Source organism: Myotis daubentonii, chromosome 10 (assembly GCF_963259705.1).
Source record: "Myotis daubentonii chromosome 10, mMyoDau2.1, whole genome shotgun sequence".
Classification (NCBI taxonomy): domain Eukaryota; kingdom Metazoa; phylum Chordata; class Mammalia; order Chiroptera; family Vespertilionidae; genus Myotis; species Myotis daubentonii.
In genome coordinates, this window is record NC_081849.1 from 75,963,479 (window position 1) to 75,988,423 (window position 24,945).

General features: G+C 40.8%; 1 protein-coding gene across 1 annotated transcript in view; it reads left to right on the forward strand.

Moving 5' to 3' along the window:
• Positions 1 to 24,945, forward strand: part of POU6F2 (POU class 6 homeobox 2) — a 410,247-nt gene that overhangs the window by 350,997 nt on the left and 34,305 nt on the right. Inside the window, exon 6 of the mRNA XM_059656173.1 lies at positions 6,599 to 6,745. Coding sequence (XP_059512156.1) covers positions 6,599 to 6,745 — 147 coding nt within the window. The remainder of the gene's footprint in view (positions 1 to 6,598; positions 6,746 to 24,945) is intronic.

Here is a 24,945-nt window from a genome sequence, read left to right on the forward strand (position 1 = left end):
CTGTTGAGAAATCAGCTGACAGTCGTATGGGTATTCCCTTGTAGGTAACTGAGTTTCTTTCTCTTGCTGCTCTTAAGAGTCTCTCTTTGTCTTTTGCTCTTGGCATTTTAATTATGATGTGTCTTGGTGTGGTCCTCTTTGGATTCCTTTTGTTTGGGGTTCTCCGTGCTTCCTGGACTTGTAAGTCTATTTCTTTCACCAGCTAGGGGAAGTTTTCTGTCATTATTTCTTCAAATAGGTTTTCAATATCTTGGTCTCTCTCATCTTCTGGCACCCCTATAATTCTGATGTTGGTACGCTTGAAGCTGTCCCAGAGGCTCCTTACACTATCTTCGTATTTTCGGATTCTTTTTTCATTTTGCTTTTCCAGTTGGGTGTTTTTAGCTTCTTCACATTTCAAATCTTTGCCTTGATTCTTGCGGTCCTCTGGTCTGCTGTTGGGAGTCTGTACAATATTCGTTATTTCAGTCCGTGTATGTTTAATTTCTAGTTGGTTCTTTATCATAACATCGAGGGTCTCATTAGATTTGTTGAGGATCTCAATAACTTTATCGGCGGCGTCTAGACAGTTCTTGAGAGACCTTAAAAGTGTGGTTCTGAACTGAATATCCTCCATTGACAGTTTTGTCCTGTTTCTTTGTCTCCGCATTTTTTATGCTTTCTTGGTGCACCCCCTAGTGGTCTTTGTGTGCAGTCCTCCTGTAGTTAAGCCTTGATTGTTGTAGTTAATACTAGGGGGATTTGACCTCCAGGCCAGCTGGCTGTGAGAATCAGCTGTGTCTGCAGTGGGAAAACTTCTGTCCTCTAGGGAGGTGCTAATCCAGCCTTTACCTGAGGCTATCTGGCAAATGGCTCTGCGCAGGGCTTGGGCAGGGTGGGTGGGTCGCTCGGGCTTGGGATCAACAGGGTGGGCCAGGGAGAGCAGTTATGGCAGCTCTCAGTTCCGTCCCTAGGGGCTCTGCCTCTCAGAGTCCCAGAAACCACTGCAAACCTCGGAGAGAAAGCTGCCTTCGAGTTCTGACTGAAGCCAGACAGTCCCGCTTCTCCCGTTTGAGTCTGGGTCCCTAGAGACTCGCCCGGATCTGGAGCTCAGAATCTGAGACTCCCTCCCGATTGAAAGCACCAACCGCGCCCTCAGCCGCCAGCCGCCCTGCGCGCACTCCGTACCTGAGTATTTCACTTCAGCACTGCGCCTCCTCTGAGTCTGGGTATGATATTCTCTTTCCTCCTAGTTGTAGAATTTCCACTCAGCCAGCCTTCCTGTGGTTCTGGATGATGTCCGTTCCGTCTTTTAGGTGTATTTTGATTTGGTTGTTCAAGGCAGCAATCTCCGGCATTAACCTATGCCGCCATCTTGGTTCTCAAATATATATTTTTTTTAAAAGAGACTTTATCAAAGCTTTTCTTCTCACTACCCTTTACATTTAGTATCCACAGATAACAAGGATGTGCACAAAAGCGCTATAGATTTATACTCAATGACCAATGTTGATATGTTGATGTAGGAACTGCAAATCCTATTTTAAAAAAATTTAAAATAAATCTTTTTCCTGCATGGCTCCACTATCAAATCAGCAAGTGTGGGATTTATTCACAATATTTTGACATAACACAGGAATTAAACTCCAAAATGGGTGTCCTTGTAGAAATCTAACAAATGTAAACTAAGTGTGTGGATAATGTAATAGAAAGGAGGTTTCCCTTGCTGGTCTGTCACATACTGACACGGGCCTCAAAATTAAAACACCATTTTCTCTATAAATAATCAAATATGAGAAGCCCAAGACAAACAGGAGAAATCATGTTTTAAAATACTTCTTTATGATCTCCTCCAGTCTGAAATATTTTTTATATGTTTTATTAATTTTGAGAGAGAGGGGAAGGGAGAGTAATAGAGAGACAGAAGCATTGATGAGAAAGGAACATCATCAATCGTCTGCCTCCTGCATGCCCCCTCCTGGGGATTGAGCCTGCAATCTGGGCATGTGCCCTGACCAGATATGAGCCAGCGACCTCTTGGTTCCTGGATCAACACTCAACCGCTGAGCCACACCGGCTAGGCCAGTCTGAAATATTTTTAACCAACTTATTTGTCTTTTTACTCACCTCATCTAATAATCGTGTTAGTTAGCTAATATTTTCTTTTAAGCTACCCTTTAAAAATTAAGTACAGTGCCCTAGCCAGTTTGGCTCAATGGATTGAGCATCAGCCTGCGGACCTAAGGGTCCCAAGTTCGATTCCGGGGGGGCACATGCCCAGGTTGGGGGCTCAATCCCCAGTGGGGGGCATGTAGGAGGCAGCTGGTCAATGATTCTCTCTCATTGATGTTTCTGTCTTTCCCTCTCCCTCTCCCTCTCCCTTCCTCTCTGAAATCAATAAAAAGATACTTAAAAAAAAATAAGTACAGCAAAATTAGAGAATACAGTTAAAATATAAAAATGGAGAACATACCTGGGTTTGTAATATTTCAAAAGTGGAAAGATATTTGTTGAGTTGAATTTGAATTCTGATAAACTGATCAGTTCAACATCCTCAAACACAATATGAACTGTGAGAATAACGAGCATTTATTAAGAATGTGATATGTGCAAAGTATTGTTCTCAAACATCTGCATGTGTAATCTCATTTAATTCTCGTCATTACTCTGTGAGCGTGTACCTGAAATAACTGCTATTTTTAAATGCATATTTTTTCATTTTGTATTGTTTTATTCACTTATATCATAAACATTTTCCATTTTTCTACATAGTAAAATGGATACTCTTTTTACACCCATTCTACCCATGAGACAAGGAGGCATAGTTTACTAAAAGTCACAGCCCAGGCAGTCTGGTTTCAGAGCCGATGCCTTCAACTGCATGAATGGAAGACATGGCTCTGTGAGGTTTGGGGTCCTTCCTTACTTGAACAAAACTATTTTAAAAATTATTCTGTTATTTTATTCCCTAAAAGTTTGGGAGATGGTATCTTAAGAAATCCGTGTTTCTCTTAGTAGGTTTTTAGACTATCTAAGGTTCCAGAATTATAGCTTGATGTATGCACAGACCAGAATCCATTTGTATGCACAGACCAGAATCCATTTGGGTGGAGCATGAGAACTCTGGCCCCCTGCAGATCCTTGCTTTGAGATCTTCCGCGTTTATAAATTGTATGCACTAGAATTCAGCATGTCTTTCAAGTTGGTCTGTTGAAAATACAAGTACGTAATGCAGTCAGACTTTATCTGGGCCATCCTTGGCTGGTCAGGCACACTGGCAATGAAAGATCTGAAGGCCTAAACTTGGCAGCAACTTCAAAATATCCAGTTGACCCCAGAACGTTAGCATGCTCATTATGTGCATTTATTGTGCCTGGGCGCCCCGCTGTCCAAATCTACACCGAGTCTCCAATCAAGAGGAAGCGTTGATAGGAACACTGCTAATATGACATGACTGGGGACAACACAGAGTGACATGACCCGAGGTGATGAAGGAAACACTTGTGGTTTCCCCACCATCCCCTCCCCCCTCCTTGCCACATGTCTTCTGCATATAACATCCCTGCCTTGGCAGTTGCAGACAGAAAAGCCAAAAGATATCAAGTTGTATCCATCAACAGCCCAATGGTCCACCTGAAATGCTGTCAGCTTACAGATTGACTTGTAGCCGCTGTCTGCATACACCACACTCCCTCGCCGGTAGTTCCAGCTCTAGTTCCAAGGGCCAGCAAGGCATCTCCCGAGAGCCCACTCGCTTTTCACAAAGACCTAGGGATGCCAGACTGGAAATAAGAGTCATCCAGTTGGCATTTGCATCATTAAGAATGAAAGGCAGCAAAAAGGAACAAATTGGGTTTCGATCTAGGCCCAGATACAGAGGAAATAAACATTAAAAATGAACAAAATCTGTACATTTGTGGTTGCTGAAGCAATCTTCCAAAGCAGCAGAAGGTACCCATTCCTGGCCCCATTACACAAAGGCTCAGAGCCCACCGTTAAGTATCTATTTGGTTTTACATTTAGAATAATAGTTTAACCTTTATATAATGCCTGTATTTACAGAAAATGCATGGGGCTATAGCTGAACAAAATACAAGTGTCCTAAATGTGGGAAATTCTCACTCTGCACTGCTGTATTGTATCCAGAGAGTAATTCCACAATTTCCTACATGAATTTTTGATTGACCTAGAGGTTAAGAAATGTCTTACAACTTCTAAAAATATTTTCCCTTCATTAAATAGGAATCACATCTATTTTCTTCAGAGAGAATTCCATATACACTGAGTGGCCAGATTATTATGACCGACCAGATTATTATGACCACCCCATCAGTACAATGAAGTGAATTAGTTATGCAAATAATAATAATAATAAAACCTTGGGAGTATTTGATTAGGAAGTTTTCAATATTCAGTATTTTTGGAAGTGTCAATGAAGCACTGGTGGGGTGGTCATAACAATCTGGCTGGTCATTATAATCTGGCCACTCAGTGTATACTAACTTACATTTTTCATCCAAAATTGTATATTCAACACTAAAACCAAACTCCACATAATTTAATCTTTCTTTGAGGATTAAGAAGATTATTTTGAGATCTCCCTGAAACTCAGGAATTTCATTATGATTTCAACGTATTACATAAAAGAAATGTAAAACTAGCAGCTGGCAGACAATCTGAGACTAGTATACCGATGGGCAGTCCCTGTCTGGCAGTTTGGGGATGGGATTCCTCAAGGGATCTCTTTACTTTACGAGTGAAAAATGAACACACTATGAACTTTATCCCTTTAGGTAGTCAAGCCAAAAACAAAAAGAGTTCTCTCTTAATATTACCATTACTTGCCTCATATACACTGTCAAAATATACCCAGAAAACCAAGATCAAGGCAACCTGAATTTTAAATCTCATGGTGGTAATCTGGCATAAGACAGGGTTTCTCTTTAGGCTGATGAATGAGAATTTTTTTTCTCCTTAAAAAGAAAATCATGATTGTCTTTTAGTAGAGAGATAAAGGCAAAAGACATAAAGGAATAAGCTTAAAATGGATTTTCATTTTTAAAAAATGTGCTAGGTCAATGGAATTACTGTAGAACTAGTTATGCAAAAATTGGTAATAAATAAAGAAACCAATAAGATAAAAATATCACATTTATGAAGAAAGAATTATTAATTCCTATTCTTCTTTCTGTTCCTTTGACAACTAGTATTTCCTCATTGTGAAATGGTATAAATTCTAGGCAAATTTTCAAAGTAATTAAATAATGAAATATTTTTGGGGGGGAAAGAATGAAAAGAAAGAAAGAAAAGAGACTGAGAAAAGGATGGAGAGAGAAAGAAAGAAAGAAAGAAAGAAAGAAAGAAAGAAAGAAAGAAAGAAAGAAAGAAAGGAAGAAAGAAAGATAGATGCATCTTTCAAAGAGCTTCCAGGACTTGCATTAAGTATGGCATTAATTCTTTTTCTCCCAAGTCTTAGCCTTGGCAGGTTCCTGCTAAAATGCAGGAATTTCATGGATGTGGGAACTGGTGATGGAAAATGCATTGCTACACACAACAATTGTTGTACTTGAGAGGAACTATATGGGAAAAAATAACACCCTAGAATAAATACAAATGAAATTCATGTATCAAAACCAATACTGTGAAAATAGTTATAATATTTCTTGAATTTATATCTAGTCATTAACCTAAATGCAGATTTTAGTTCAAGCTACACTTCTGCCTCATGGTCAGAAGGCCTGAAAACCTGTGGTGTGGAAAATTGGCAGGATAAAGAATATTGAATTGGTCTCCATGAAAAACTGATTTTGGCAGCCATAACCTCCCCGTTGAGCGCCCCCCCTTCCCAATCAAATTCTTCTTTCTATTTCACTCTTGTCCCAGGAAAGAAGCCAACAGAACAGTATATATCAGCTAAAATAGTGAGCAGATGTCAACCTGACCGTTCACCATAGGACCTTTCTCATTGGCCTTGAATCTCATGGTCAGGGTGAGTCCCTCAAAAAGGGACTCTAGACTCACCCTCTGAAAGCACAGAGGTTGGAGGTTTCCATTTCTGCTGACTTTGGTTTCCTTCTTCTTTAGAGAAGGAGGTGGAGTGAGCCATCTGCCTTACCCGATAACCCTAAAAGAAACCGCAATTCCCAAATGAAAAAGATCAATTTATTTGAAAAAATCCAAAAAAAATATATTATTCCTCTCTTTCACTCCTACTCCTGTTTTAATCCCACATTCTGTTTGGTTCCCTCAAGGAAAGTGGACATTTCCTCAGAGTTTTATTTAGTCTAAAGGACAAAATGCAGGGACTTCTCCCAAATCATTTCCCCACCTAGGAAGACCCCCATGGCCCACCTCACTCTCTCCTGGACTAGTCCTAAACCCAGGCTCCATTAAGCACCCTAGTCTTGGTGGAGAATAGTTTTCTCCCAGCCTCATTTCCAACCACCCCCAACCCCCACAGCTTCTGAGGGAATGTGCACCAGGCCCCCTCTGGTGGGTTCCGGGCCCTTTGCATGAGCTAGTTGGGGCGAGAACTTTCTCCCTCCGGTGAATGTTGTATTCGTGTGCTGTCCCTGTGCGTCTCTCAGTGGTTTCACCCTGATCTTTTCTCTCTTTGCAGCTGGTTAATAATCCACTAGCAAGTCAGGCTGCAGCGGCTGCAGCAGCAGCAGCCATGGGCTCCATAGCAAGCTCACAGGCCTTTGGCAATGCCCTCTCCAGTCTTCAGGGGGTCACAGGTCAACTAGTTACTAATGCACAAGGACAGGTGAGTGGGAGATGGGAACAAGAGTGCATATTTATGGCAGATTGAACTCGGAAAGGAAATGAATTTCTTTTGCATGACAGTGATATGTAACCACATCTATATGAGGCAAATAAATAATGTTTACTAGCAATGTCAAGAATGGGAGAAGGGTTGGGAGGTTTTTCTATATTTTAGAAGGAAGATTTCTTTTTCCTTCTCCCCAGAATGTCTGTCACATTTTGTTTTTATTTCTATATGGTGACTTGTTTTCAGACCTTAATTGAAGAAATTAACTTTTCATAATAGGGTATTTTTTTAAAAAAGATAAATTTTAAAAATAAAATTTTGGTTTTGCTTTTTTATTTTTTTTCATTCTTTAAAAACTTGGGTAATTTTGGAAATTGGTAAGTTTCCTTCTCTAACTGCTCTAAAATTTCTAAGTTTAATAAATTGACATTATAAGCCAGTTTCTGGATGTATGGGGAGGTGATCGGAAAAGACTGACAAAATTGTGTAAAAAATCAAAGAAAAAGGGTGAGTTAGAGTGAAGCCCACTGCAAGTTGGCTGCACATGCCTAGCTTCTTGCTGCTGCTCATGGAAGCTCGGTGGTCTCTTGTATGCTTGCAGGTTCCCTTCAGTCTGCCAGGCCAGCAAACCTTCCTCATGTCCTGAGCAGTACGCGCGCTCCCTTACACCACTCATGTGCCAGTGTTGTGGTCACCAAAATACTGATGGAGCTTAAGATGATGTGGCTCCATCTTCAAAACCCCATTTAATATAAAAGCTGTTTGAAAAACAAACCAGAATTGAAGCTGATGGTGCCAGGGTGCCCTCCATTCAGAGGCCTGACACTCTGTCTCAAATGTTACCATTTCTTTTACTTTTTCCTAGGCTCACCATTTTAATCTTATTTCTCCAGGTATTATTGTATTTATATATACAATATAGTTTACATGCATTTTTAATCTTTATTAACAGTATTTCTGGTGATGACACACAAGGGAGAAGGAGCTTGCACCCTCTCCAAGATTTTTCCTCCCGGAGTTATTTAGCTGATAGTGAGTTTATGCATCCCTGCTTGGCCTGCTCTGTGGAGAACAGGAACTGTGATATCTCGAACCCTGCTTTTATTTTACATAAATAGTAAACAGAGATGCATTATAAGCTAAACCATCTCCAGTTAGGTCACAGGGAAAAAAGCTGACCTTGTTATATTTCCTGGGCGGGTGCAGGATTGTCCCGTCAGAACCCCGAGGGCTGAACGATAGAGCTTGTCAAAGAGCGGCCCCAGGTAATGAATCATCTTATCACAGGTGCACACCACACATATTAAAGGAGGATTGTATGAACACCGTGCCCTCCACAGTCACCTTTCAATGTCGGCTTTAACCCGTGTTCCAATCCCTTTTCATCAAAGTATCATTTTATGCAGCGGCTCTAAATGGGGGCTCTCAAAAGCCTATTAAGATTTCTGGAGGGACGGGTATTGGTGTGGAGGAAAAGTTGGTTATAATATCTATAACTCATTCTTAGATCAGGTCAATCCTAGAAGCTGTTTCCTAGAGTTAGGCCCAAAATAGAACACCCCAATTTATTCCTGCGAGGCCGCCGGCCCTTGCGAGGTAGAATTTAGGAGTGCGCGATAGAAACCCGAACTGATGTGTATTTCCCTCTGATTTTTCTGTTCCAGTGTCCAAGTAAAATGTACCACTGTGCACCACCACTTGAGAATTTGTGATGGAGAAAATTCCTTAAGGATTATTAGGAGTTTGTTCTTCTGATAATTTAATGGCTGATCATTTTGCCAATTACAAACCCATCCCCTTACCAGGGGCTAGTTTCATCCTTTGCTTTGTTTGGCCCTTGCTTGCTCCCATCTCTCCCAGCCCATAATTACCCTTAAGGAAATGAGCTTCAAAGTAGAAGCTTGGTTGGTACTCTGCGTATAGTGAATAGGCATTGATTGTATTTAAATTTTTTATTTTAGAAACTGCATTAAAATAGTTGATTTTATATAGTACACAAACCTCCTAAAATGAAAAAAAAGATACAGTTACAGAGAAATCAATATTGCCTACTCATGAAATCTTTAAAAAAAATGATTTCAGAGATGAAGGAAGAGGAAGAGGGGGATAGAAACATCAATGGTGAGAGAGAATCATTGATCTGTTGCCTCCTGCACACTCCCTACTGGGAACTGAGCCCACAACCCGGGCATATGCCCTGACTGGGAATCAAACTATGACCTCCTGGTTCATAGGTTGACGCTCAACCACTAAGCCATGCCAGCTGGGCCCACTCATGAAATCTTGTCTGAGAGTTTTAGAAACATGCCCAATGGCACCATGTTTTCCACGCAGTGCCAGAAGAGACCAAGATACTTACAGTTCCAAGTAGATGACTTGGCCACATTCACGTAGCACTATGTGTGTGTGTTTTAATCTTTGTAATATAAACACAATCATCTTCTCAGGAAACAAGTACATGCCTGAATCTGTTGATACAAAGATATCTACCCAGGTCTTACAAAGTGGTCAAATTACAACAAAAAAGAAGGGCAAAAATTACTTGCTCAGTGTGTGTTCTTTTGTCTTGTATTGATGTGGTTCAAAAAGTAAAAATATATTGTAATCAAGTTAATATGATTGGCCTTGCTCAAAATACGGCATAATATAGGATTACTATACCCAGCCTATTCTCAATTCCTTAAAAATCTCCAAAGAGCCTTCCCAGAAAAGGTACAAAAAGAAAACTCTTAATATATTTAGAGATTCTTTTCTTGTAAGTTTTTGATATTAACCATTTTTCATATTTGAAAATGCACCCAGAAGTGATAACATTAAAATCCAAGTGAACATTTGAAAAGCATGTTTACTCCATGGATAATTTGGTGAGGTAAGCCTACAGAGAAGCCATCTCCACTCCTGAGTCTCTTGGCTACCTAGAAACCAAGGTGGAATGGCCCACTAGCCAAGAGCCCTGGCTGAATTCAGACCTGCCTGGGGTTAGGTTTAGGCGTCACCTTTTTCTAGTTGTATGAACTTGGGGCAGTGACTTAACCTTCCTAAACCAGAACCTCATCCTCAAACTTCTAAGGTAACAAGGCAGCCTGGGCCAGGGGCGTGTGCTTGCTGGGCAAGGGGCCGAGGAGGCAGATGCCTCTCCTCACAGGCAGACTTCTCTTCTTCACACTCTTGGCCTTCAACTCTCAACATGAGACCCCACCACCTGGGACTTGTCGTTTTGCTTTTATTGTCTGGAATCGGACTATGTTTCCATCTACTGGATCTCCGTAAATTTAAAGGGATGGGAAATCTTGACTTATTTAAGATGTTTATTTTCTGTTCTTTCCCCCTCCCAATCAATAATTATGAGCAAATATGAAGGAAAAAGTGCAGTCATTCACTGTTTATACCTTTCTGACCCTGCCATTCATTTGCATTTAATTCAAAAGTCAGACACTATTCTACAGAGTGATTAGTTCTAACAGAAATACTGTTATAAAGCCACGAAGTATATATATATTACCATATATATTACCATATATACCATATATACCATATAATACCATATTACCATATATACCATATGGTATATATGGTATATATGGTAATATGGTAATATATGGTATATACCATATGGTAATATATATGGTAATATATGGTATATACCATATGCCATCTATACCATATATGGTATATCATATATACCATATATATATATATATATATATATATATATATATTACCATGTTAAGGTATTTTAAAATTATACCCAACCTCACTCTGAGGTGGGAAGATAACAAGCTTCCTATTGGTAATTAGTGATCATGAATTTTATAATGACGATTATAGTGCTGAGAAGAATATTCTAGTTCTCTTTACTTACCAAACTAGGGACTCATGCCAAGTGTGGGAGCTAGGCAATGCAATGAGCACTAGCAATAGACTTGCTTGAATTCCCAAGTCAGTCAATAACTTGCTCTGTGACTTAAAGCAAATTACTTGAGCTCCCTGAACTTCAATTTTACTTTGTACTAAGGATAATAAAATCTAAATCCCTAGATTAGTAAGATTAAATGAGATATGTTAAAAAAGAAAAGCCCACCATAGTGCCTATACATAAAGACTCAGTAATTGGTTGCCATCATCGTCATCATTTAGAGTTTTGTGTAGTATTTTCTGGAATCCTATATTTGGTTTGAAGATACAGCAAGAGACAATACAGTGTACAGACAAAAAAAATACGGGGTTTGAAGTAAGACTGCCATTCATTAGCTGTGAGACCTTGGGCAAGAGACTTACCCTCTCTGTGCCTCAGTTTTCTTCATCTGAAAAATGGGAATAATAATGGCACCAGCTTCCAGGATTAAAGTGCTTAGAATGGAGTCAGGCACAGAGTCACCATTCAGTAATGCTATCACTCTGTAAGTGCTGTCTGTTATTAATAATTAAGATGCTATGTGCTTTCAATTCATAACTGTATATAACTAACCCACTTTGTGTGTGAAGAATTTGAGAATGTGAGAATCTTAGTAATAGGAGATTAAGTTATTTTAGGGGAACTCATCCTTACCCTGGATAGTTCAGCATGTGTGTGTGTGTGTGTGTGTGTGTGTATGTTTTCACAACACTCATTCCGTGGGTATGTTTAGGATTTGGCAAGTAGATTTACCATCGATTTGTTCAACTATAGAATTGGCTTCCCTTGTGCCCCTGGCAATATCTCCTTATTGGCATTATTGCAGAAAAATAAAAGCAAATGAAATTTTATTTTATCCTGGGGCTAAAAAAAAAAGCCTCTTACATTTTAACTGAAGCTCAGAATGTTTCTTGATGAAATTACCTCTTGACTACTGTGAAATTATCTTAAGTGGCACCAAGTCAAGTCCAAGACCCCCTTGGGTCTTTAAAGAGCCAGTCAAGTAAAAAAATCAACTAAACATTATGTGTTTTTAATATAGAAAAATTAGAAGGATCCATTCAATTTAGCCACAAATACACACACCATTTTATGAATAAACAATGGCTGAGGGGAACTGGTTTGGGGGGTTGGAGGGGAAGAGATTTGCTATAGGACAGGAGTTGCCTCCTAAAAGGACCACAAGGCCCTGATGAATGAAAAACAGTCTGTTCATACTAACAGAAGCCTGTGCCTTGTAGGGTAGAGCTACACCCTGGATGGTACAAAACCATTCCTGGTGCGTCCCCTCTATTCAACAGCCCTGAGCTGGACAGGGGTGGGTAGACATGCCGGAACACCACCAGCTCCACACACCAACTGGAAGGCCATTCTAGTATTATAACTTTCAAATGTGGCGAGAAGTACATATCTTAGGAAGAAACAGGATGCTTACATTGGGATGTTCCTCTGAATTACAGCAATAGTGAGCTAGATGACATCTCAGGAAGATGAAAGAGTAGGTTAGAGCATGGGCTTTGAGGGAAACCGGCCTGATTGAAACACATTACAGAACTCTCCTGGGCCTCTGTGTTCCTCATCCGTAAAACAGAAGTGATAAGACTTCTCCCATACTTTTTGGTTGTGGGATTAAATGTGTAATAGCAGGAAAAGTGCTTAGCACAGTGCCTGCTATGGCTTAAGCATTTAATAAGTTATTATATTATATCAATATATGAATGTTACAGCTATTCTTTCCAGGGTAAAATAACAGCAATTGACTCTGAACTATGTATGGGTTGCTAAAGTAATTCACATAACTTAAATTAAATGAGACTCTTTTAGAGAGAAAAAGCGCTACAAGATGAACGAAGATTAAGTTGTAATAAATGCAGATTTTAACCAAAGGACTGAGATATAATCAATTCATTCAGTAAGTGTCCCTGAGCCCTTCCATGGGTTTTATTAGATCTACTGTAGGAGAACTAACAAAGCCAAGCTGCCTGAATTTGTAAAACTAATGTCAAACCCTGTGCAAAGGAGAGAACGTGTGTAACTTTGACAGTGTTACTAGAGCAAATGACGTGCATTAGATGTACACAGCTAACGCCGGTTGGTCAAGAATATAGGAAATTTCACACATACTCTTTCATTGCATTTTTTAAAAAAATATATTTTATTGATTTTTTACAGAGAGGGAGGGAGAAGGAGAGTGATCGAGAGTTAGAAACATTGATGAGAGAGAAACATTGATTCAGCTGCCTCCTGCACACTCCCCACTGGGGATGTGCCCGCAACCAAGGTACATGCCCTTGACCGGAATCGAACCCAGGACCCCTCAGTCCACAGGCCGACGCTCTAGCCACTGAGCCAAACTGGTCAGGGCTCATTGCATTTTTAATAATGAAATATATTAAATGTATAGGAACACTTTTTAAATATTTTTTCAAAAAGTTAATATAAAAGGCATCCTTGTTCACCACCTAGATATTAACATTTTTCCACATAAGCTTCAGTTCTGTTCTCTTGCTTATTTGTAAGAGAAATAAAAACATTACTGATACAGCTAAGGCCTTAACATCCTCTTCTCCCATTCCTCTCCTTCCCTTCCCAAGGTGATTACTGTGATAAAATCGGTGATTCCTTTCATGCAAGTTTTGCATTTTTAATACAAAAATATTGATTTTTTTTTAAATAGGTACAAAATCATATATACGGAATACCATTTAAGTACAAAAAATTGAATATATTCTTAAGACATTTTTTTAACATCCTCGCCTGAAGATATTTTCATTGATTTGAGAGAGGAAGGGAAAAGGAGAAAGAAATGTGGATATCGATTGATTGCCTCTGGTACCTCAATCAGGGATCAAACCTGCAACCTAGTATGCAACCTGACCAGAATCAAAGGCCGCAACCTTTTTTTGCGGGGGTGGTGAGTAGGATGCTCAACCAACTGAGCCACCCTGCTGGGCTTAAGACATTTTGCATAAATAAGAATCAAACACCTTTTGTTGAAAATTCAGCATAGGTATCTAAGAATTCAGAGTCATTGTTTGTATATTTACCCCTAAATATTCTGGTCAGAGCAATCTATTTATGCAATGTGCTGAACTAATAATGGGGTTTGGCCATGTTTCCTAAACCAACACTCAAAATGTCTGACAAATATTTTATTTTCTCATTTGCAAGTGTCATAATGTGAAGTTTTAAAAAGGTGTAAAAATCCGATCACATTCAGTGAAGTGCCTATCAAATGGCATTTTTAAACAGAATAACATTCTTTAACATCGGCTCTTTTTGAGAGACTGGGATATAGACCAGGTAGGTTCCTGGGGTGTGTGTGTAACATTAGAAGATTTTTACCCTGGCTTCATTTGAGTAATAACGATAAAACAATAACAATAACAGCCTCCATCTGTCTACTAACACCTCAAATGTGCCCGGTTAGCCTGGTTGAGAGCTTTATTTCCTCGTTTCAAAGAGGCCTTTGCATTGAAGCGATCGTTCCCCGAGTATGAGGTTCCCGGGTGGGACGCGGGGAGGCGCCCGGCGCGTGTGCGCTCCCAGCTCAGCCGTCGGGGGTCGCGTGTCCCGCGGCGGCGACTGCGGGCTGCGGGGGGGGGGGGGGGGGGGGGGGGGGACACAGGCTGGTCCCGCAGCGGCTCCGCGCCACACCCCCTTTCGCTTTGCAATCCCCGCGTTTCCCAACTTACTGCAGGGTGCCTGTCCTAGAAAGGGGGTGGCCGGGCGCACTAGAACTGCTGCAGGGAGCAGTTCACAGGCGTCCCCGCCCGCGGTTTCTCAAGTGAGATCCTGGTTTCAATCAGAAGGGGGCGCCAGGGAGGCTCCGCTGGCCCCGGGGGCCTGGCGGTGGTGGCCGCGCCGTGCACCCCTGCACGGCAGGTCGGCAGCTGCGGGGGGGGGGGGGGGGGGGTGTCTCACCGCTGTCCCCAGAGCTCCCGGGGCTGCGAAGGGAACACCCGGGGCGGAGGAGCGGGCGCCCGCGCGCTCCCGGGACGCTGGGCACACGCTGGGACTCGGGGGCTGGGGGGGCTGGGGGGCTGGGGGTGAGACGGGACTGCCCTCCGCTCTTGCCGATCTGAAGAGTGGGGCGCCCTTGATGGTGAGGGGCGCGAAGAAGCCGCGATGGCCCTGGCCGGCTCCGCGGTAATGACGCGGGAGGTGGCTTTGTTGGGAGGCCTTGCTCCTGTCGTGACGCGGGAGACGCTGGACATCCTCAGGCCCCAGGGCCGTCAGCGCCATCAGCAGAAGCGAGGCTCTGTCCTCACGGTGACCTTCCCTTCCCCTGCCCGGCCAGAGGCCTCCCTCCCTCCCTCCCCTCCCGCCTCGCCTCCCCCACTTCTGGAATGACAGGGTCAATCCCATGAGCGTCAGGCGGAGGCCTGAACGGGAAGCACCCTCGGAAGCCTCCCTGCCTTCCTCCCCAGCACCCACCCCGCAGCGCCCCCTCTCCTGTAGTTAAAGGGGTGCGCAGCCGTCCACCAAAAACCATCCAGCTCCGGGGTTGCCTCCGGAGACTGAGCCAGAGAGAACCAAGGCCTCTCTCATCTAGAGCAGGACTTTGGATTGTTGTGCCGTTACATTTTTTTTTCCTGGCCACTGCATTTTCTTTTTTATTCTTCATTTCATGAGTGGGAAATGTTTTCTTGTGTAGGCTCTTGGATCAAGCCTGTTGGCACATCCTTTCAGCTAACGAATAGGAAAAGGGCCAATTAACTAATGGAGTAATCTAATTAACAGCCATAATTCTAAACAGGTAATAAATTACAGTAAAACCGTGCTATAGCGCACTAATTGGGGGGGGCAGGGGGGAGGGGCGGTGTCCATTAAAGCCGGAAGTCTGTTATATAATAAAGTCGGTTTGCCGAAGGCATACGTTAAAAAATTGATAAATTAGTTTTTAATTATGTAAACACATTTGTGTAACTAAAAGTCAGTATGTATGAAAAGTTTAATTTCATAGAAAAGGTTTCTATATGTATTACTGCAATTTTAAATGTATACTGAGTAGGTCTAGTAAATGCGGGCATTCACCAGTCACCAAGAATAAACAAATGCACACGGCTGGGGTGTGGCTTAGCAGACGGCTGAACATCTGCCCACTTGGGTTAAAGTGCTGCGGAAGGTCATGGCCAGGGGACAACAGAACCAATTACTGTGAGATACGGTGTGATCACGTGCTAATCATTCCCCAAACATTGTGTACAAGTGGTGACTCTAAGATTTCAATGTGTAGACACTATTGTAGATATGTAATATTTATTTATGTTGGCAAAATTACTAGTGTTTTTTCCCAACTTATGGCCTATTCGCTAAAATTGTTGAAAATAACAGTGAATTAATAAAATAATAATAATCTGTTAACTTAATTATAAGCAAATCTTGGTTAAGAGCATTTTAAAATTAACAGAGTGTTAACTTTCACATATGGCATATGGACTGGAAATTTTGTCCATTAAATCTGAAGTTCGTTAAATCTAGGTCCGCAAAAATCGAGGGTTTACCATGCAAGACACCATTTACAGACAGCTTCTCAGAGCTAGTCTGACTTCTCGGGTCTTTGTTTCACCAACATAGTTCACATTCTAATTAGTGCAGCCTTATGGCAAAATAATATCACTCTAAGGTCCATGTGGCTCATTTCAGTGTGCAATGCTCTTTAACCATATTATTTCCTAGAGCAAAGCTAGGTTTCAGCTAAATGTTCCTTCAGGCTAAGTAATTTCTATAAAAGATAATGGAAATAATGATATCTCCCATGCACTGAGCCCCCACCACAGGCTGCTATCGTCTGTGCTCCTGTTGGAGCACAGGTTTGATGATCTGTAATCAGCAGGTGTGATGGTCCCAGCTGCTCAAATCAGCAAATTCTCAGAATGCTGCAAGTTAAGTCTGCTCCCAGAGATGACACCTTCAGTAAGTGGCAGAACGGAGATCGAAGCCCAAAGCCCACACCCATCCTCTCTTACCTCCCTCACAGTCTTGGGATCAAAGACCTAAGTTCATTTCCGCCATGCTCCATAAACGTGTCACTCCGGAACCTTCATTGTTCTGTCTGCAAACAGGAACTGTAATTCTTGACCTATCAACCTCAGATTTCTCTTGAAGGTATATAAACACTCACACACTCGAAAATTTTAAAGAGCTGTAAACCTTGCCAAAATAAATATAGGGTATTTTAATCAATACTCTCACCATTATTATTTTTGCTGATCAAAGGAACTGGACAAGTAGGTTCAAGGAAATCTCTAAAGCAATGAGATAATGTTGAGAAGTTGACCTCAGGTCTCCACTTAATCTTGCCAGAGAAAATCACCCTCGGGATGCCTGGGTCTGACTGTCTATAGGTCTGCTGCCTTTCAGCGAGGCATCCTATCCAGAGAGAAAACAATGCATGGTGAGTGCTTCAAACAGGGCTCATCCAGTGAGCCTTTCTGAGCTAAATTCCCAATGAATCTTCTGTTGGGCTTCCGGTAACATCACCGAGCAAAATGATTTTAGAATTAATTAAGCTCCCAAAGTGGTAGGCCCCAGACATTTCTAGATCCTTCCCTTTGGAAACTGCCTCTCTAAGAAAAAGAAAAAAATATATTACTATATTATAAGTTTAAAGAAACTACTGATTTTTAAGTTACACCATCAATTTAATAACTTTTTTGGAATGGAAGAAAATACTACTGCATTAAACAAAAAGTCAGCTGTTAGGAGCAGCCACTTTCACAAATTTAAGAAATGTAAAAAATTGCCCTGGCTAGTGTGGCTAAGTTGGTTGAGCATTGTCCCATGCACTGAGAGGTCACGGATTTGATTCCCAGTCAGAGCACATGCCCAGGTTTCTGGCTCAATGGGAGGCAAATAATCAATGTATCTCTCTCCACGTTGATTTTTTTTCTCTCTCTCTTTCTCTCTTTTCTTCACTCTCTAAAATCAGTAAAAACATTTTTTTCAATTTAAAAAAATGCAGGAGTCTTATAATTGAGGAAATATGTGATTATTTAGTAAGTAGCTTTAACCAAAACCAGTATCAGAAAGATTGTTCACTGGGCTATTGTTGATGGCTCTCTTTTTAGTATTTGATTTCTAGTAAAAAGTTAGGGATGGAATAGGAAACTATTTACATCTCAATTTTCTAAATAGAGAATGAAAATTAAACTTGATTTGGGTCTGGGGACAATGAAAGAGAAGAAATTCTAAATTTCAACTTAGAATCCCTAGAACATCATCAGTTTGTTTTGTTTTTTTACAAACGGTTTTAAGATTAAGCAGAGCATTATCAGAGAAGGGGAAACATTAAATTCACATGTGAGATGCATTCAACTTCCAAATAAATGTTCATTGTTCCATTTACTACACCACATACCCAATAATGTACCCGACTTTCTCCTTGGTCCATAAGTTGTTGACATGATGCATTCTTCTTCAAGATCTAGATGTCATGTCAGCTCACAGGATAGTAAGAGAAATGAGAAATAGATCATAGATAGGTAGAAATGGAAAGTCACATCACAGAACATTGAAGAACTAGGTTCAAGTTCAGTGTACAGAAGTAGGCCTTTCACGATTCAATTGAATGTATTGCATTAACCATAGGACAGAAAACTGTGAGAAAACACAGTTGGAAGAATATAGTGGCCCCCTTTACCTATATCTGTCACAACTTGCCTGATAGTTAGGGGTAAGAGTACAGATTGGTCACTTATGTAAATGAGAATACAATTTCATGAGAAAAACTCATCAGCATAATTCTAATGAGTTATGGTCTTTGTTGTGAGAAATGAGAAATTCCATGGTCTCACCCTAAAGAACATTAAGAAAACTTTATAAGAGGAAATTGAAAAAATGTTAGAGTGATGAGGACAACTATTTTTTGAATGAACAGATAGATAAATATTGCATGCAAATATCAAAATACATTTAAGTTTGCCACAATAATAGATATTCTCTTCACAAAAATCTTATGAATTATCTTGAACTCATGAGACTGGGTGGTGATAAACAGATGCATCTTTAATGACACTTGGAGTGCCTTCATTCCCCACCTTTTTTTTTTTTTCCGTAGAGGCTTGTTTTGTTGTTTATACTAATTTAAATTCAGCATTATGGCCTGACTGCATTCACTACTAGGAGATACTAAATGTGAGCAGCACTTTCTTGAGGAATTGCCAAACATTTCCTTCACCAAAATCCATTGCTCCAAACAATTTGAAATATTAGAGATGACTGGTCCCCTATTTAAGTTTTTGTTGTTTTGTTTTGTTTTGTTTTTTTGTGGGGAGGTAGCTCTGATTGCTATTCGCTCTTTTTTTCTCACATTTGGGAAGAAATATAGACAGTTCATAGGTCAGGGCTTCACTTAGGGGTGTTTACTAAAGCTTCTAAGGACCAAAGCTGAGTTAAACTAAAAGGTGTTCTCCCAAGCAATAAATAACTCCAGTCTGATTTAGCCACTTAATCTGGCATCAGCAGGCAAAGCAGAAATACTTGCTCAAATTCCTTTTTTCTATTCAAACCTTTTATTTCCTTACTAATGCCTGTCACATATCTCTGAATATCTAACATTAATATCTGACCTGAATTTTAGGCTCAAAATAATGGCCAATCTTAATTATTGTGAATACTAGAGGCCTGGTACAAAATTCGTGCACAAGTAGGGTCCCTAGGCCTGGCCAACGATCAGGGCCAATTGGGGCCTTCTGGCTGCTAGCCAGAGCCTTCCTTCATTCCACACCGCCCCCTGGTGGTCAGCACACATCATAGTAAGCGATTGGTCTCCCAGTCGAACTCCCACAGGGACAATTTGCATGTTAAGCTTTTATATTTATAGATATCCTTTTTTTCTTCTTAACAGATTTCTTTACTATTGGGATTTTATTTTATTTTATTTTATTTTATTTTATTTTATTTTATTTTATTTTATTTTATTTTTTACATTATTACAGATGTCCACCTCCCCTGGCAACCCCTTTGCTCACCTTCATCCTGCACCGGCCACACCCACCCCAACCCCTGCTAAGTATTTTTTACTGGCATTAAAAGTTTAAGTCTTAGGCAAAGCCATATAAAACTTACAAAGTAGGTCTTGCTGCAAAATTATGGCTTAACCACAGTAGTGATTCTCTTTTGAAGGAAAAAAAAAATGTTTTAGAAATTTCAGTGTTGGCAGCTGCAAAGAAAATGAAAATTACTCATAGTGTAATTTGTAGTCAATATGGGAAAGTGGAAAGAGACGATGAAAAGAAATGTTTCCAGTTCATCCTTAAGATTTGTCTTTGTTTCTGGTCTTTGTCCTACTGGAAAAACATAATGAATATTATAATAAAAATGTAAAACCTCTGAAAAAAGTTGGAACTTGAAGCACTGGATCATGTTTACAAATCTTTTCATTTTCTCTCATTGACTTGAAGGAATTTGCCTCTGTGTCACATGTCACACTTGCCCTTGTTATAAATAGCTATGGATTGAAATATACAATTAGGATTCTATAGATAGAAAAATTATAATAAAAATCATAACATTAAAATCATATAAATTAATATAGTGTATTTATAGATGAAGGGGAGCTCTGGGAGCCTGGTGGAGCTGAGCCCTCCTTGTTTCCCACATAATGAATTCATATGGGTCCTTGTGTTGGGATCCAGATGGCAGAGGTTGTTCTGAATGGGTTATGGTCACTGAGGAGGAACATTGTTCTGCAAACTGAAGGACATTCCCCACTGTGTGTCTGCCATTTCTACACTCCAGTGGGAGTTATGTTCTTGGGGGCCAGAGGTCAGTGAATTTACTCAGCCCTGTTTACAATCCGACTTCTGCAAGCATGTTAGCCATCTTCCTTTTTACAATCAAAGTGATTTAAAGACAAAATTTTGTATCATCAGATATTTCTCAGACTTCCAAAGTCTAGAACAGTGCCTGAAATCAAACTTTGATAACATTGGACTTCTTCAAAGATTAAAAAACTATAATTTTTCAGGAGAAAATAAGAATGTATATCAATGAAGGCTGAATTCAGTAGTCCAATGGTATATTTGAGCATGCAAACAGTCACAGGAGATCACCTCACAATTGTAGCAGTTTCCCAATGTAAGAAAAGAGCAGGCAGGACTCTTGCCAAGAGCAGGGGAGGGGGTTGGGAGGAAGGGTGAGTGAAAAAGGTGAAGAAATTAAGAAGTACAAATTAGTTGTTACAGAATAGTGATGGGGATGTTAAGTACAGCACAGGCAATATAGTCAATAATAATTAGGTGTGGTACTGGATGGGTACAGGATTTATTGGGATGATCATATATTAAGTTAAGTATTGATCACTGAGGTATATACACCTAAAACTAATATAATGATGTATGTCAACTGTAATTGAAAGTTTAAAAAAAATTAATTAAACTTAAACAAAGAGCAGGGGTTTTAGCGTTACGTAAAGGCTACCGTCTTGACTATCCTAACTACCAGAAGGGTAGACTTTCTTCTTCGCTGGTGGGTTATTGGTGCCAGAGATGGCAAGATTTATAGAATGCTCCTATTAAGCCAAAAGAAACCATTTTCATGAATTCAGATGGCTAATTTCCCAATCTTCTACACAGGAATGTGACCCATGTGGTGTGGCCTCATGCTGGGCACACAGCAGACACCCCAGAAAGGTTTTGCTGAGAGAGTGGGTGGGTGAGTATGTGAGTGATCAATTTGGGCATGAATCAATGCATCAGTAAGACAACACCCTTAATTTTGAAGCCATTCAGAATAAAGCAGAGAGGTTCCAGCAATTGACTGGATTTCCAGACAAAGTTGAAGCGGTTTTTATTCATCTGCTAGAATTATCTAGTTATCCCAATCCCTCCACTTCTGCTGCCAATATGTCTGTATTATCTATTCATATAGGGATACTTTTAATGTGAAGTGTTAATATTTATATAAGCAACTAAACTCAGATACCCAAAGCCTTTCAGTGTATGCTAATAAATAGGCAATACATTTCCAAGGAAAAAAACTCAACCACGGAGCAAGTGGCAAGTTCTCCGTCTTTTCCCAAAGGGTCTCTCCAATTCCGTTTCCCTTGCCCCAGGAGAATTGCAGGTAGTGCTGAGAGTCTTGTTTACTTGACCTTTGCTGGGAGAACCTACTTTGTATCATGGAGTATCTCTCACAGTCACAGATGAAACTGATAAACCTTTGATTCCAGTATCATGAACAAACCTTAGGCTAACATTTTGCAAAACTGACTCTCTGCTCTTCTATCTTCCTCATCCCACCTCCCAGTAGAGTAACAAGGAAGCAGAGCAGTGGGAGGAAAACAGCACCATGGAAAAACCAACAACCCCTAAATAATCCAGAACTTGCTAATATACTGTTCAGTATAGTAGGTCTAGAATTCAGGTATAATTTTAAAACTTCTGTTGATGGTGGGAACCTGTAATGTGGAGGAAGAAGGAGAAGGAGGAAGAGGAGGCGGAGAAGGAGGAGGAGGAGGAGGAGGAGGAGGAGGAGGAGGAGGAGGAGGAGGAGGAGAAGGATTGTTATTATTGACTTCCTGGACTCTAATCCCTGCCCACCCGTCACTCCAGATTAAGCCATGTAGGCAGTTGCAATGACTTCTCAGTAATTTTCATCTCAATATAATATCATCTTGTGTAAATTTAATTTAATATTTTGATTATACTCTGGATCAAAACTTTTATTCTGTCAATGTTTCCTAGCATTTGAGTGGGAACCCAAATAAAAGAGAAAATAGCAAGTCTCATAATTATAGTAAAATATGTAAGAACAGATATGCTGCATCTTAAAATTAAAAATTAAAACACAAAACGCCTGCCTCCAGAGTTGTAGAGTGTGCCAGAGTCAGCTGCAGTATTATTGTAGTGGGAACTGTCAACAGTTTAGAGCGTGGCTGCAGCTGCTAACTTCATTTTGCCGAAGGACTTGAGAAAGATCCGCGTCCAATAAGAATGAGCATTGTATTGATTGAGTTGACTCTTCCCTGGTAGACCTATCAGTTCCTAAGAAGTGGAATTTCTTCCATGATGGTTGCTGCTAATGGGCTGCATGACCAGGGTTCAGGGTTATGCTCCATAAACATTATTCCTGTAAAACACCTTTGGAACTGACATCAGTCATCCTGCCTTGTATCATTAAGATCTAGTGGGTTCCTTTAACCCCGCCTCATCATTTGCAATTGGAAAACAAAGGTATACACATTAGATTTCTTCCTTCCCAACAATTAAACCAAAGGAAGACTGTGTTCAATAGTGAGTTTTGGAATTTGGGTTAGTTTTGTGTTCATTTAAAGATAAGAGGGAAAATGGAGAACCAGAAGAGCACATCTTTATTATACCTTATAAATATTGCTGATTACTAATGAGAACAATCTTGCTAACATAATTGCCAAATGATTATGTCAAAATTCCTTCTGACTCTTATGTGTTGTCAGTACCTTCTCCTGTGGTGCGCACTGGCTCTGCCTGTTATAATTTTCAGGTTTTCAAAAGCTTCAGAAGAACTTCAGCAACTAAGGCATTTGAATAGTATCCATTTTTAAGTCAACTGAAACTTCGATAATCAGTGTGATAAATAGTAGCAACTACCTCACAGAAATAAACTGAATTCCTAGTTTATGGGAAAATGTATGTTCTGCTCTCAATTTCAAACCCTCTACCTTTGGTAACTTGTTAAATCTCCTCCTCTCTTTTCTTCCAGCTTCTCTTCTTGCCTTCCTTGCTCCTCTATTTTTCAAGCATCCTTAGTTAACCAAGTCCTGACAGTATAAACCATGAAATCTCCTTTTTTAGTGTTATTGACCTTCATTAAGATAATGGCAGTCCCTATCTTTACCTGATTTTAAAATTATGGATAGCAATGGCTTAAAAAGTACTTGCTAATATTAATGAATAAGCCATGCTTAATTTGTATAAACTACTAAATTATAGGCCCAAACTGTTAACATTAAATTTAAAAATAAAAAGACAGTACATTACTCTCACACTTGACCCCTTTGCACATATGACAGTAAGAGAGCCTCGAGGGAGCTTAGGAGAGAATCACAATCTTGAATTTCTTTGTCTAGTAATTTGTGATTATCAAACCCCTTCCTATATCAGTGGGGAAAGAGGACAGAACTGGTATTTGGGGATATAATAATCATCAAAGCTTTGCACTGTGCCTTTCAACTTTCTGGGCCTTCCCCTCCCCCTTGGTAAAAGCTGGGAGTCTTCTCCATGACTTCTCTTCGGCACTCTTAGGGACTACAATCTTCTGTGCCCGGTTCCCCGACAATAATGAAAACTGCGACCCTAACAAACTTCCGCCCCCACCTCCAAAGCCCCCGCTGAGCCCTCCTCCCGCCCCTGCTACACGGGAAAGAGCTGCCGGGTCCCACTTCCTACCGCACTGGACTGATTCCCCTTTCCTCCTCTTCTCACCCTGATTCTGACAGGTCGGGTGAAGGTGGGGAGGGGCCAGCTGGGGCATAACATTGACTTCACTTTGCTGAACTGTCAGAAGATGGTTTCTGCTCTCTGGGCCAGCAGATGGTGCAAGCCAACTCTTGCAGGCCCTTTCACGAGGGCTTCTGAGGCCCAGCTGGGACCTTCCAACCGGCCACTGCTGTGGGCAATGTGTTTTCGTCCTGCTGCCCACTCCCTTCTCAGGGTTTGGTTTCCACAGGCCCATCCTCAAGCTCTCTCTGTGATGCTGCCACGGTGCCCATTCGCCAGGGGGTTCTCTACGACAGGATTATAAATGGCTCAGACTCATGATATTGAGCCCTGGGGAACACTCACATATCCTTGCCTTGCTGTCAGTGAGAGGGTAGCTGGTGCCCATACAGTGCCGTTCTCTCTCTTCTCTTCCTTCCTCCTTTTCCTTTTTCTCTATTTCCTCTCCTTCTCCTTTCTTTCCCTGCATTTTTTTCTTCTCCCCTCTCAGCTCAAAGCCACAGCCTCTCACCCATAAATTCCTCAGGGGGGTGTCCCCCAAATTTAAGGGAACAATATTTATTCAACCACTTTCATTAATCTTGAGGAAAGGAGACCACCTCCCTTGCCCCATCCCCAAGAGGGAAGAAGACACACAGTTTCAAACTGGGAGGGTTGAGTTCTGGACGGTCTGAAGGTCTCCCTCCTCCAGAATGTGGCACCTACTGATTCTCGGTGCTTCTATGGAAACTTCCAACTGAGCGCTCTATTACAAGACAAGGACGAGTTCCCTTTTCCCTGTGGTGAGCTGTTTTCTGTTCTTCACAGTAAACTATTTTCATGGTGAAGTTATAACATTCAGAAAATTTCAAAAGGTGTTTTACAACTTAGTGCAA